We start from the raw sequence: 13,740 nt of genomic DNA, 5'->3' as shown, positions 1-13,740 counted from the left end.
CGCCACCTTCCTGACGCCCCCCACCCCCCTGGCCAGGGTGCCTCTCAAAGAAGAACCGAACCCTAAATCCTAGGCTCTGGGAACCCCTGGTTCTCACCAACTGGGAAAGTCGCGACTCCTTCCCGTGGAGCCCTTTGGACCAGGAAGACAACCCTACAAGTTCCCACATGGGATCCCGGGGGGCCGAGGGGGAGACCGAAGGGTCAGAGCCCCACGTCCCGGGTGCCGGCGCCCACCCGCCAGCACCAGCGATCCCAGAGGATGGAGAACAGGGTGCGGGCACAGAAGGGGTCACGGAGGCTTCGCGGCGAGTAGAGGGTGCGCAGGGGGAAACCGGGCGAGAGAGAAGGTGGGGAGCGGCGTCTAAAAGGGGCGCGGGTTGGGGAGGGGGCGCGGAGTCCCAAAGAGCGCGGAGGAGCGGGCGCAGGGCGCGGGCGGAGGAGGGGACCCGCGGGGGGAAGGGGCGCCGAGGGGCTTACTCACCCGCGCGGGCACCAGCAGGCGGCCGGGGCGCCCGCGGGGGGCGGCCAGGGGCGGCGGTCCCTGGGCGCTCATCACCGCCCCTGCGGCGGGGCCGGCGCTCCGGCCGGGCGAGCTCAGCGCGGGGGGCCCCGTGCGCGCGTCCAAGGGCCCCGCGGGCGCCGAGTCCGCGCCCCCTCGGCTCGCTCGGCTCCGCCCGTAGCACCGGCGCCTCCCACGCAGGCCCGCCCCAGAGAGGGGTGGGGGGTGGGGGCGGGCAGGGGAAGGGAGGGGAGGGGAGGGGTCACCCCGCTCCGCTGCGGGGAGCGGCGGCCGCTCGCACCAGCCGGGGTCGCACGCGCACGGCGGCGGCTTCGGGGCGCGCACCCTACTCCCTTAGCGGATGCTGGGACTGGCAGCCCCGGCCCTCCCTGCCCTAGCGCTAAGGCTCTATCCAGCCCAGCCCGGGACGTGAGCGTCTCCCGGCCCGTCCCGGGAGGGTCTCCTGCAGCTGAACTGGATCCTGGGGATTGCGGGCAATGAACAGTGCGCTGAAACCTCAACTCTTTCCCTCTTGCCTGATACCAAGGCTTGGTGGCTCTGCCTGGCGCCGCAAGAGTGTTCAAGAGTCAGCCTTGACCCTGCAGGCACTCTCTGCTCCTGGACTCGGGCTAGGACCCCTGCGGCCTCCGCAGCAACGGTCCCCAACCCCAGATCTGGGGTGGCCTTAGCTGATGACTGGCTTCCCTCAGTTCCTGCAGTTTTACAGTACAAGGACTCTCCCAGAAAGCTCTGATCACACACACACACACACACACACACACACACACACACACACACACACACACAGGTACCAACCTGTTCATACTTTACATCTCTCACACACACACACATACACACACACAGGCAGAAACACAAAGCTACCAACTGTTCATACTTTACATCTCACACACACATACACACACACACACACACACACACACACACACACCACAGCTACCAACTTGTCAGAAGCAAGTGTACACTCCCTTCCTTTCAAAGACTCTCCCAACAGGAAACATTCATGAACAGTATGAACCATCTCCACAAGTGGAAAGTCTGACGCATGATTGGCAAATATATATTGAACAATTATTGAACAAACACTACTTGTTCTGATTCCAGCCTGATTTTTTTTTCCAACTCTACAAAAATTGACTTGAAACACTGTGTCCGTATAAAGTGCACCACAGGCTGATGTAGTACAGTTTTCTTGCAATATAGTTACCATCATAGGACTCCCTAATAACTCCGGCATATCTCATAGTTACCATCTCATATGTAAGATCATTCCACAGCCACAGCGCTAGTAACTTTCAAGTGTACAATACAACTTCGTTGACTGGGGTCACTATGCTCTATATCACATCCGTGGAACTTAGACTTAAAAATATAGAATAGTTGGCCAACGCCTGTGCACTTCACCCAGTGCAAGTTCATGGAAACCTCTGCTCTGTTGTTTCTCTAAATTTGGCTTATTTTTTTTCTCTTTTAGATTTCACAAGTAAATAAGACTATAAAGTGTTGTATTCTGACTTGTTTCACTTTGCACAGTGCTCTCAAGGTCCCTCTATGTCCTCCCATATGATAGAATTTCCTTTTTAATGACTGGTGGATCTACTACATGCTATGATCTAACTCTATCAAATAGAATATTATTCATATGCATGTCTGCAGTCACATGGGGGGCACACTTGGGAGTACTCTGGGCTTACACCTGGCTCTGCGCTCCAGGGACAGACAGTATGTGTTGCTGAATCTGGACTGATGGCAGGCAAAGCAATCACCTCACTGGCTGTATTATCTCTTCAGCCCACATGGCACTTCTTTTTTGTTCATTTCTCTGACAGACATGTAGGTTGTTTCTATTTGATTATTGCAAATGCTGCAATAAGCAAGAGGGGCTATTAATATCTCATACAAATAACTGTGAAATCCTGTTTTTTATTTTCTTTATATATATATCCCCAAAATGAACTTGTGGATTTTATGGTGATTCTATTTTTCATTTTTTGAGAAACCTTCATGCTGTTTTCCATAGTTACAGCACATTTCAGCAGCAGAGTAGACCTGAGTCTCTCACCCAGAGGCAGGGAAGAAATTCACTTTTTCAGGTTCCTCCTTGATTCCTATCTATCCTCAAATATAAACAGAAGTCTAATGGAGTTTCGGAACACTCACTGGTTTTCTAGAATGTAGGTCTTCTCTTTGTCCTGGTATAGCATACCAAAGTTTTTTTTGAATGGGATGGTAAAGAATATTGTTCAATTTTTATTTACTGCAAAACAGAATTTAAAATAAAGTAAGAAAGATCACTGTTGACATATTTTCAAAATACATTAATAGCATATGGGTTTACTCTTTAAAAAAAAGATGAGGAAGATGGTGCCTTCTTGGCTTCCAAAAGGAGAAGCTAGGGTAGCATTCACAGAGCAAGAATTGTCAAAGTGTCAGGTTCGGAAAAGTTGAATTTCTTCTCAACTTCATCCATTGTATTGTTACAAAGAGGCTAAGAGATAGTACAGTACGTAGGGCCCTTGCTTTGCACACAGCCTCCACGGATTAGATTCCCAGTATAGTCTTCCAAGCCTACCAGGAGTGATCCCTAAGTACAAGCAAAGAGTACCCCCAAGTACCTCCAGGGGTGGGCCTCCCCAAAATAAATTTCTGAAAGAATATTTTGCTTTCAGTAGTAAATTAACATATAAAATATGTAGTTTTACCTAACTATTTTGGGAATCTCTCTACACTAAATTTTTTTTTATTCTGAATCCAGGATATTTCAGGTGTTCTGCGGATGCCTTTGGCAAGCTGATTCAGGTTTTAACTGTAGCATTTGTGATTTTATGCTTTTGTGTTAGGATTGCATTCAAAATTTTTGTAATAGGGTTCTGCACAATAATGATGAATTATGAAACATTGAGTGTACTAAAACTTTGAAAGAAAACTTGTTACGAGTTTTCTATCTGAAAATCAAATCTAAAACTTTCACAATGTTTATAGCCTTCTTCCTGAGATGTGCCTATATACAGTATCATCAGATTATCTCTTTTTTCTTTCTTTTTGGGAATCTGTGAACATAGTCCCCTACTACCACAAGTTATGCAGTGAATGTTCCACATTTGGGGACATCATAGTCAGCACTTCTGGAATGCAATGGATAAACCTCACTTTGAGAAAATCCACCTTCCTGATCAGGTTTCTCCCTTGTAAAGAACATCACTGTATCACTGTCATCCCATTGCTCATCAATTTGCTCGAGCGGGCACCAGTAACGTCTCCATTGTGAGACTTGTTGTTACTGTTTCTGACATATCGAATACACCACTGGTAGCTTGCCAGGCTATGCGTGCAGGTGAGATACTCTTGGTAGCTTGCCGGGCCCTCTGAGAGGGGCAGAGGAATAAAACCCCGGTCAGCCACGTGCAAGGCAAATGCCCTACCTGCTGTGCTATTGCTCCAGCAATAAAGAACATATCAGTCAATATATTCCTCATGAATTAACTTTTAATTTTAAAATGATTACAAACTTATAGAGAAGCCACAAAAAAATCCATTTATCCCTCACTCAAAATCCCAACTTTGTTGCATTTTGACCACATTTATCATGTTGTTCTACACAGACTACTTTTTGAGACACTTTAAGAGTTTTTTTAGTATTTTTCATATGTGAGATGCCATCACTCTAAGTGCTTAATATGCATTTCTTAAAAATCCAAAATCAGGGGTCATAGGGAGAGATAGTACAGCAGGTAGGGAGTTTGCCTTTCACTGATGACCCAGGTTGGATCCCCAGCATCCCTTAAGGTCCTCTGAGCACTGCCCGGAATGATTCCTGACTGCAGAGTCAGGAGTAACCTCTGAGTATCACTAGGTGTGACCCCAAAATAAAACCAAACTGAAAGAAAAATCAAGAGAATTTAGGGACTACAATTCACTGTATCACTGTCATCCTGTGGCTCATTGATTTGCTCAAGCGGGCACCAGTAACATCTCCATTGTGAGACTTGTTGTTACTGTTTTTGGCATATCGAGCACCATGAGTAGCTTGCCAGGCTCTGCCATGTGGGCGAGATACTCTCGGTAGCTTGCCAGGCTCTCCAAGAGGGACAGAGGAATCAAACCTGGGTTGGCCATGTGCAAGGCAATGCCCTACCCGCTGTGCTATCGCTCCAACCCTTATTATTAATGTAGTGATGATTAAAACCACTTTTTAAAGATATAGTATTGCTATAATCATTTTAGATAAAAGCTAAAAACTAAAACCTTGAACTTGTTACAGATTTAAATATTCACCTTTTCCATTCCCAAGAATATATTTGTGAAATGGGTTTCACTACTGTGTTTATATACTACTAATAATAAATAATTTAGACATTTATTATTTTTTGAAGTTTCAAAAAGCCAACATAGATTGGATAAATTAACAGTCAAGAACTAATTTCCACTGCATATCAAAAACTTAAAATACTGAGGTCAGAGAAATAATTTAGAGAATAAGGCACATAACTTGCATATGCTGACCCTAGTCGGATTCCTGGTACCACAAGTTCCTTTGAACATACCAGGGTGTAATCCTGAAGGTCCCTGAACCACTTTCAATCGCACCATGTTTTCTCAGAATGTCCTTTTATAACAGTAATATGTATTTAAATAACTGACTGTTTTCTACTTTGCTTTCTGCTTCAACATGCAATTCAGGATTATGACCTGTCTTTATTTGTATCACCCTATGATTGTCAATCTCAGCAATTAACATATTTTAAGAGTGTGTTATGCCCATTATTTGAGTTTATCCAAAGTTTCCTATGGCTTAATTCATTTATATGTTATAGGCGGGAGAATCACAACAATGATGTTTCATTTACAGCACATGATATTGGAAAGACATAAAGAGTTTGTCCTATTTACAGCTTTCTTTATTATTTGGCTAAGTTAGTTTCTGCCAGATTTTAGCCCTTAAAAATTTAATGAATCTTGTGTTATTCACAGTGCAACACAATGAGTTTATTTTTTTAAACAACTAATAAAATGCATTGACATATGATACAAATTTGAGAGCTATCTACTTTGAGCTGCTTATTCATCCTAAAATGCAGTGGCTTAAATCTTTTCCCATTATTACAATGTTTGTGTTGCCTACAGTGATGCCAACAACACCATCTCCTCTTCTTCATTCCTATCCCAAACTTTTCTCTCCTTCTTGAAAAGAATTTTGTAGTAGATGGCTTTGACTATATTGAGGAAAGTTCCTTCGATGCTCATTTTGCTGAGTTTTCATCATAAACGGGTGCTGGATCTTGTCAAATGCTTTCTCTGCATCTATTGATATGATTATTTGGTTTTTATTATTTATTTTATTGATATGATGAATTATGTTGATTGATTTGCTAATGTTAAGCCATCCTTGCATCCCCAGTATGAATCCTACTTGGCCGTGGTGTATGATCTTTTTGATGAGTCATTGAATTCTATTTGCTAATATTTTGTTGAGAATCTTTGTGTCTGTGTTCATCAGGGATTTCCTTCTGGTATCTCTGTCTGCTTTTGGTATCAGGATGATATTTGCTTCATAGAAACTGTTTGGAAGTGTTTCTGATACTTCAGTTTCCTGGAAAAGCTTACAAAGGATTGGGAGTAAGTCCTCTTTAAAGGTTTGGAAGAATTCACTAGTGAATCCAGGACTTTTGTGTTTGGGGACAACTTTTTTATTACTGTTTTAATTTCCTTGATGGTGACAGGTCTGTTCAGGTATTCCAGGTCTTCTTGGTTCAGCCTTGGGAGGCTATAGGAATCCAGGAATTTATCCATTTCCTCGAAGTTTTCTTGTTTCGTGGCATAAAGCTTCTCAAAGTAATCTCTGAGGATCCTTTGAATTTCTGTAGTTTCTATTGTTATGTGCCCCTTTTCATTTCTGATTCAATTTATTAGGGTTTTCTCTCTCCTTTCCTTTGTGAGTCTTGCTAGAGGTTTATCTTGCTAAAGGTTTAGAGTATCATGCTAAGTGAAATGAGTCAGAAAGAGAGGGACATAGAAGGACTACACTCATTTGTGGAGTATAAAATAACAAGAGACTGACTGTCATATACTCAATATGACACTGAGTATAAAATAACAAGGATGGTAGATATGAGGGCCAGGAAGATTGCTCCATAGTTTGAAGCCTGCCTCATGAGCAGGGGAGAAGGCAGCTAGAATAGAGAAAAGATCACTAAGAAAATGAATGTTGGAAGGATCGGTCGGGATGGGAGATGTGTGCTGAAAGTAGATAAAGGACCAAAAGTGATGGCCTCTCGGTATCTGTGTTGCAAACCATAATGCCCAAAAGTAGAGAAAGAGTATGTAAGAAATTGTCTGCCAGGGAGGGAGAGGGAGGGGGCAGGAAAGGGGAGGGTATACAGGGAAGATTGGTGGTGGGGAATGTGCACTAGTGGAGGGATGGGTGTTTGAACATTGTATAATTGTAACTCAAACATGAAAGCCTCTAACTGTATCTCATGGTGATTCAATAAAATAAAATTTTAAAAAAAGAAAAGAATTTTAAACATTTTAGAACTTTTATTAGAATTCTAAATTGTGACTTTACTAATCTTCTCAAAAGTTCTTTGGCTTTTATTCATTCTAGTATTCCTAACCCTTTCACAAGTTTATTGTACAGCATTATTTTTAAGTTTCATGTGAAAGATACTCGGAGCATTCATCTCAGTCACTTGCTTTTTAAAGTACCGTTTAATCCTGTAAATTTCCCTACACACTCTTTTTTGTATTTTTATAGCCTTTTAAAAGAAATTGAGAGTTATCCTTGGTGTTGCTTGAAGTTCCAAGAACACTTCCAACAACACTTGATCCAACACTGAGAGCCCGAGGATTCAGTGCCAGTTTTGAGCTGGCGCTCCTCAGACCTAGCAGTGCTTGAATATAGCAGGGCTATACTCCATAGTGGAGGGAGGAACGTGTTCCAACCTGGGGAAGCCAGAGGTCTAATTCTAGTGCTACAAAACATGTAGTCAAAAGACTGCAGTCTTTTGATGATCTCCCCAGCATGTTTTTTGTATTTCTATAATTTTAATATTTTCCATGGACAAATTTCATAGTATTGTCATTTTAATATTTTTCAGTGATTATATCTTATTTCTAATCTAGTAAGACAATGAAGTCAAATTTGGTAATAATTTTTGTTAATTGTTTAGAATTATTTAGTTTCCTAACAATTGTTTACTTGTTCAACTTTCCCCTAGTGATTTTTAACCTGCTTATTTTAACTAACTGAGAAATAATTGCTATTTTTTTTTTTTGCTTTTTGGGTCATACCCGGCAATGTACAGGGGTTACTCCTGGCTCTGCACTGAGGAATTACCCCTGGCGGTGCTCAGGGGACCATATGGGATACTGGGAATCGAACCCGGGTCTGCCAAGTGCAAGGCAAACGCCCTACCTGCTGTACTATCGCTCCAACTCCTAATTGTTACATTTTTAACTCAGATTTTGCTTTATGTATTATAAGGTAGTAGCCTTTAGTATGAGCAAATATTTGTTTTCCTACTGGCTGATTCTTTTATGAAATGGTGATCTTTGTAATGATGCCGCTGACTGAATATGTACTTGGTGTGACTTCCCCATGACAATACAGTTTCCTTTAGTTTACATTTGCAGGCGTGTTTTTAACCTCTTTCAATGATTCTGTGACTTTATATTTAGAGTGTGAATCATAGAACCAACATTATATTATATATTTAAATTGTCTGAAAAGCTTGGTCTTTTAATTGGATGTCTAGTTTCTATTTCAAGCATTCATAGACATATTTAGGTTTATGTCCTTCATCTTAATCTTAGTTGTTTTCTTGTCTGATTTATTTGGGGTTTATTTTCCCTATTCTTTCCCTCCTTGGAATCAGTAATTTTATTACTACATCCCACCCTCCTGCCCATTCTTTTTTTATTCACTTGAAACTGTTTCTTTTCATCATTACTCTGGTATTTTATTCTAAATACTTATCATGTTAGAGTAAATCATGATTGGTACTTTTATCACTTCTCAGATCACTCTAGGATCTCCGAACATTTTAATTAACATCTTCCTTCTCTGAGGGCTGAAGACATGGCCCAAAGGGCTGCACATATGCTTTGTAGGCTGGAGGCCCAAGTTTGATTCTTGGCACTGCACGGTCCCTTGAGCAGACCCAGGAAGAGTCCCTGACCACTAGCACCATAGCCCTAAAGTGAAATTCTTACCCACAGAGAGGATAAAAAAATCCCTTCTCCACAACACCCAATTGAAAAGAGAGAGATCAAAAGGGAGTACACTGCCACAGAGGCAGGGTGGGGTGGGGGGGAGATGGGATTGGGTGGTGGGGGGGAATACTGGTTTTATTGGTGATGGAGAACGGGCATTGGTGAAGGGATGTGTTTGTGAACATTGTATGAGGGAAAAAAAAGTTCTAACATGTGTGAATCTGTATCTGTACCCTCATGGTGATTCACTAATTAAAGAATAAAATAAATTTTTAAAAATCCCTTCTCAATTGTTTTGCTCCTATTGTTGCCCGCTTCTATTTTAAACTTTTTTGAAGCTTATGTTGCAGTATTTTTATTTTATACACTTAATATGGCTTAGGGTTTATCACATGTAGCCCTTTTTCACAGCTTTTTTTTTTCTTATTTCCCCTTTACTCTTCCATTCATCTTCATTGTCTCACTCCATAAAAGGTTCCTTTTAGTATCAGATTCATAAACATTTCAAATTCTAGAAATTTTACCTGGTGAAAACAGATCAACCAAATAATCTATTTTTTTAAAATAGTAATCAGATATATGTCATATAAGATTTGTCATCATAATCATATTCAGTACATTATATACATTGCTGGGTAACCATCACTGCCATATATAGCCAGCGCTTTATTTTACTCAGCTGAAATGCCATCCCCATTAAACACTAGTTATCCATCCCTCTCCCACAGTCCCTGGCACCCACCTTTGTACTGTCTGTTGCTCTATTTTTGATTACTCTAGGAATCCTATACTTGTTTTTTTACCTGCTTCATTTCACTCAACCAAATGTCTTAAGGCTTACCCATGGCAAGTATGGATCAACCTTTTTCTTTTTCTGGCTGATAGTATTAATTGTATATATACTAACTATTGTTTTATCCATTGTTTTTCTTGCATTTTGGGTCACACCCAGCGATGCACAGGGGTCACTCCTGGCTCTGCACTCAGGAATTACCACTGGCAGTGCTCAGGGGACCATATGGGATGCTGGAAATCGAACCTGGGTCAGCCGCCTGCAAGGCAAATGCCCTACCCACTGTGCTATTGCTCCAGCCCCTGTTTTGTCCATTTTTAAGTGGTCTAGCAACCGCCCGCCACTACCCCTGAAAAGATGCCTAGCTTAGCCCCCATTTTAAAGGCCTAGTAGCTGAAATAATCAATTGTACCTAGCAGATACTAGAGGCCCCACCATTGGCCTGGGCACTCCTGCTTTATTAGTTAGCTCAGCAAGACATGCTCTCTATGCCTTTGCCCCAAATTTCTAGAGTTAGCCACAGAGTTCCCTTCCCAGGACAGGCTAAAATTATTTATGTACATTTTATTTTATTTATATGATTAGCTTAAAACATTTCATAGTTGATCCAAATCCTCATATGTATTTCTTATCCTTTTTCTTAGAATATGATTGGCTTAGAATATTTTATACACAATTAGCTTTCCTCTCAAAATTGGTCCCCTGTTTGCCCCCTCCCAGGATTAATCTCTCTATAGAAGGGTGCTTCTGGCCTGAAGCAGCCCAGAGATCTCCTAAGAATGCGAGAGAGACCTCCCTGGAGGTCTCTGTGTCCATATGACATATGTACTGTCTCTCAATAAACTAACTTTGTTCAGCCTAAACCTTGCTCCTGGTCAATTATCTTCAGAGTCCAAGACTTAGACCCAGCATGGGGGATCTGGATTTAAGCACCTCCTCCTAACCCTTCATATTTGTCTATCAAAAGACACCTAGTTATTACAATTAATGCTGCTTCTAACATTAATACATAAATATTGATGTTCGCCCTTCGTTTTCAATTATATTGGGTATATAACCAGAAGTGGCATTTCCAGATCAGATGGTAAAGCTATGTTTAATATTTTTTGAGGAACTTCCTTATTGTTTTATATTCCCAACAACAAAACTCTAGGGTTCAAATTGCTTTACATCCTTGAAATGCTTATCATTTTATTCTTTTTGAGGGCAGGCATCCTACTAGATGTGAAGTGTTATCTCATGGTGGTTTGGACTTGCACCTCGTAAAGATTACTGATGTTGGGCATCTTTTCATGTGTTTATTGACATGGAGAAAGGACTATTGAGGCTCTTTGCTCACTTTTTTAAGTCAAATTATCCTGAGCTATAAGAGTTCAGTTATAATTTACAAATATATTTCCCATTTAATGGAATACATTTTTATATACAACTTTTGAAAAATATTTTAAATACTATTAAAAACTTGTAAATGTTGATGAAGTACAATTTGTTTTCTTATGTTGCCTTTGCTTTCAGTGTCACACTTCAGTCCTCACTGCCAAGTTCAAAATCATGCAGTTTTGTTATTGTTAAGGGGGCCTGGTAAAGTTTACTGAAAAAAAGGAAAAAAAAAACATTGTTTGAAACCTCAAACCATCCCAGGGCTATGAAGTCCTTTGACACAAAACACTCCTCTCTGGAGCCCAGAAAACTATTGAGATGCAGAATTCCAGGCCAAGTACATGGATGAGTTGCTTGCACTTACCCTGCAGGAGATTGTCTTGATCCCCTGGGAAGAGCTGCACCAGCAACTGAAATAAAGTCCAAGCTACAATATCAGAAGAAGACCATTAGCTTCTCCCTGCTCTCCTGCCTGGTAATAGCACTCCCAAAAAACCAGGGGCATGTGAAGAAAGGAGCAGTTTGGGAATACTGTCTATAAATTAACGTAATCAGTAAAAAGGGCTTTGACTCGTTGGCCTTCATGCCTAAGATCTGTACTTTCTTACTGGAGAAAGGAAGTTTCCCCCAATTCAAGTAAAATGGACTGTACATCCCTGCACTTGAATTGCTTCCAGATTTGGGCTATGATAAATAGTACTGCAATGAACATAGGTATGTGTTTATCTTTTCAAGTGAGTTTTGCATTTCTTTGGCTCAAGTCTAGGAACAGAATTGCTGGGTCTTCTGGTAGCTCTATTTTTTTAAGTTTTGGAGAATTCCCCATACTGTTTTCCTTAGGGGCTGAGCCAATTTACACTCCCACCAACATTGAATTAGAATTACTTTCTTCCACATACCGAAGAACCTGAGTGTTTGTAGTTTCTCGCCTTTTTGATATAGGCTGTTTTCAGTGGTGTGAGGTGACATTTCATTGTCTTTTGATTTATATTTCCCTGATAATAAGTAGAGATCAGCAATTTTTAAATGTACCTGTTGGCTTTCTATCTGGCAGTCTTCCTTCAATAACTGTTTTGATAGCTTTTCATTAGAATTTTTGATGGGGTTGCTTGGGTTTTTTGTTGTTGACTTTCATGAGTTCTTTGTATGGATAGAAGTATGTTGTGTAATATTTTTCCCCATTCATTAGGATTTCTTTTCAGTGATAGTTTCTTTCGCAGTAAAGAAGCATTTCTTAGTTTTATATAAATGCATTTGTTTATTTGTTTTGTTTTTGTTTGTTTTAGAGTTGAATCAACAGAGGTATCACCGAATTCGTCAACAGGGAAGTCACTGAATCCAGGGTCATGAAGAGTTTGGCTATGTTTTGTTCAATGTGTTTTATGGACTAAAGTCAAACATGAGTAAACCCAATGGTGCTCTGGAAGCAGTAAGGTGCCTGCGACCAAGTGATGTTTTCTCTGTATATCGTCTTAATTAAGTTCCATCTATTCCCATTTTGTGAGTTATCAATATAATTTGACATTGAATCTTATCAAAAGTTTTATCTCCATCTATTTATGTCATCATATGATTTTTGTGTTTTTAAAATGTGATAGGCCACATTTGCATATATCAAACCATCCTTGCATCCCTAGAATAATTCTAAGTCAGTAATGATGTGAAATCTTTTCAACACATTGTTAATTCAACTCATTAATTTTTTTTTTGCTTTTTGGGTCACACCCAGCGATGCTCAGGGGTTACTCCTGGCTTTGCACTCAGGAATTACTCCTGGCAGTGCTCGGGGGACCATATGGGATGCCGGGGATTGAACCCGGGTCGGCCGCGTGCAAGGCAAACGCCCTACCCGCTGTGCTATCACTCCGGCCCAACTCATTAATATTTTATTGAAGATTTTGGCATCTTTTTTCATGAAGGATATCCCTACACAGTTTCCCTTTTTGGTGTGATATCCATCTGTTTTTGGTATCAGAATAATGTCCTCATGGATACTGTTTAGAAGGATTCTCATTTCTTTGATTTTCTGGCAAGAACTTGACTAGGATAAGTAGCAAGTCATCTCTGAAGATCTGATAGAACTAAATAGTAGACCCATGTGAACTTGGGATTTTGTTTTGGGGGACTTTTGATTGCTATTTTAATGTCCTTGGTTGTAACTGACCAGCTCAGAATTTTTATTTGATCTTGAGAGACTGTAGGATTCTAAAAAAGATGCATTTCTTCCAAATTCTCCAGTTTAGGAGTCAGAGGAATAGAATAAGGGTTACCTTGTATGCAACTAACTCTAGTTCAATCAGGAATTTGCTTCTGCTCCCCCTCCCAACACCAGGTGTATTCTCCCATTTTCCAATCTAATGGCATGATATTACTCATTGTAGACTCTTAATGATCTTTTGTATTTCTGTGATCATTGTAACTTATCCCCTTTCTTCTACTATTCTACTTACTAGGGTCATTTCTTTTCTCCATAAGTCTAGCTAAACTCTTGGTCCCATTGATTATTTTACTACCATTTTTTAATTTATATATAATTTATGTTCTTTGTATGATTTCCCCTCTACTGACATTGGCTTTCATTTGTCTCTTTTTGGTTCTCTCAAATGTGAGATTTGATTATTTCTTTATATAAGTCTGCAGTACTATGAAATGCCCTCAGCACTGTCTTTTGCTAAGTCCCATATGGTCTCATAGCTCTGTCTTCATTCTCATTTGTTTCCAGGAACTCTTTTATTTCTTTTTTAATTTCCTCAATGACCCATTAGTTTTTCAGTGCCATGTTGTTTAGTCTCCAGATGTTTGTGTTTTTTCCAGCTTTCTTTTTATGGTTAATTTCT

General features: G+C 40.7%; 1 protein-coding gene across 3 annotated transcripts in view; it reads right to left on the bottom strand.

Annotated features, from left to right (window-relative positions):
- The window catches only part of SNTG2 (syntrophin gamma 2), a 439,433-nt gene extending 438,795 nt beyond the window's left edge, over positions 1-638 (bottom strand). For 2 of the 3 annotated variants that reach the window (XM_055120049.1, XM_055120050.1), the window contains exon 1: positions 484-614. Coding sequence is in view for 1 of the 3 variants with exons in the window: in XM_055120048.1 (XP_054976023.1) it covers positions 484-555 (72 nt within the window). In the remaining 2 variants the exon portion in view is untranslated. Of the gene's footprint in view, positions 1-483 lie in introns of all 3 variants that reach the window. The other variant, XM_055120048.1, reaches the window with a different exon arrangement.
- Positions 639-13,740: the final 13,102 nt, after the last annotated feature.

Source organism: Sorex araneus, chromosome X (genome assembly GCF_027595985.1).
Source record: "Sorex araneus isolate mSorAra2 chromosome X, mSorAra2.pri, whole genome shotgun sequence".
Lineage (NCBI taxonomy): Eukaryota > Metazoa > Chordata > Mammalia > Eulipotyphla > Soricidae > Sorex > Sorex araneus.
The sequence above is the reverse complement of the archived record's forward strand: the minus strand, read 5'-3'. Positions and strand labels throughout refer to the sequence as shown.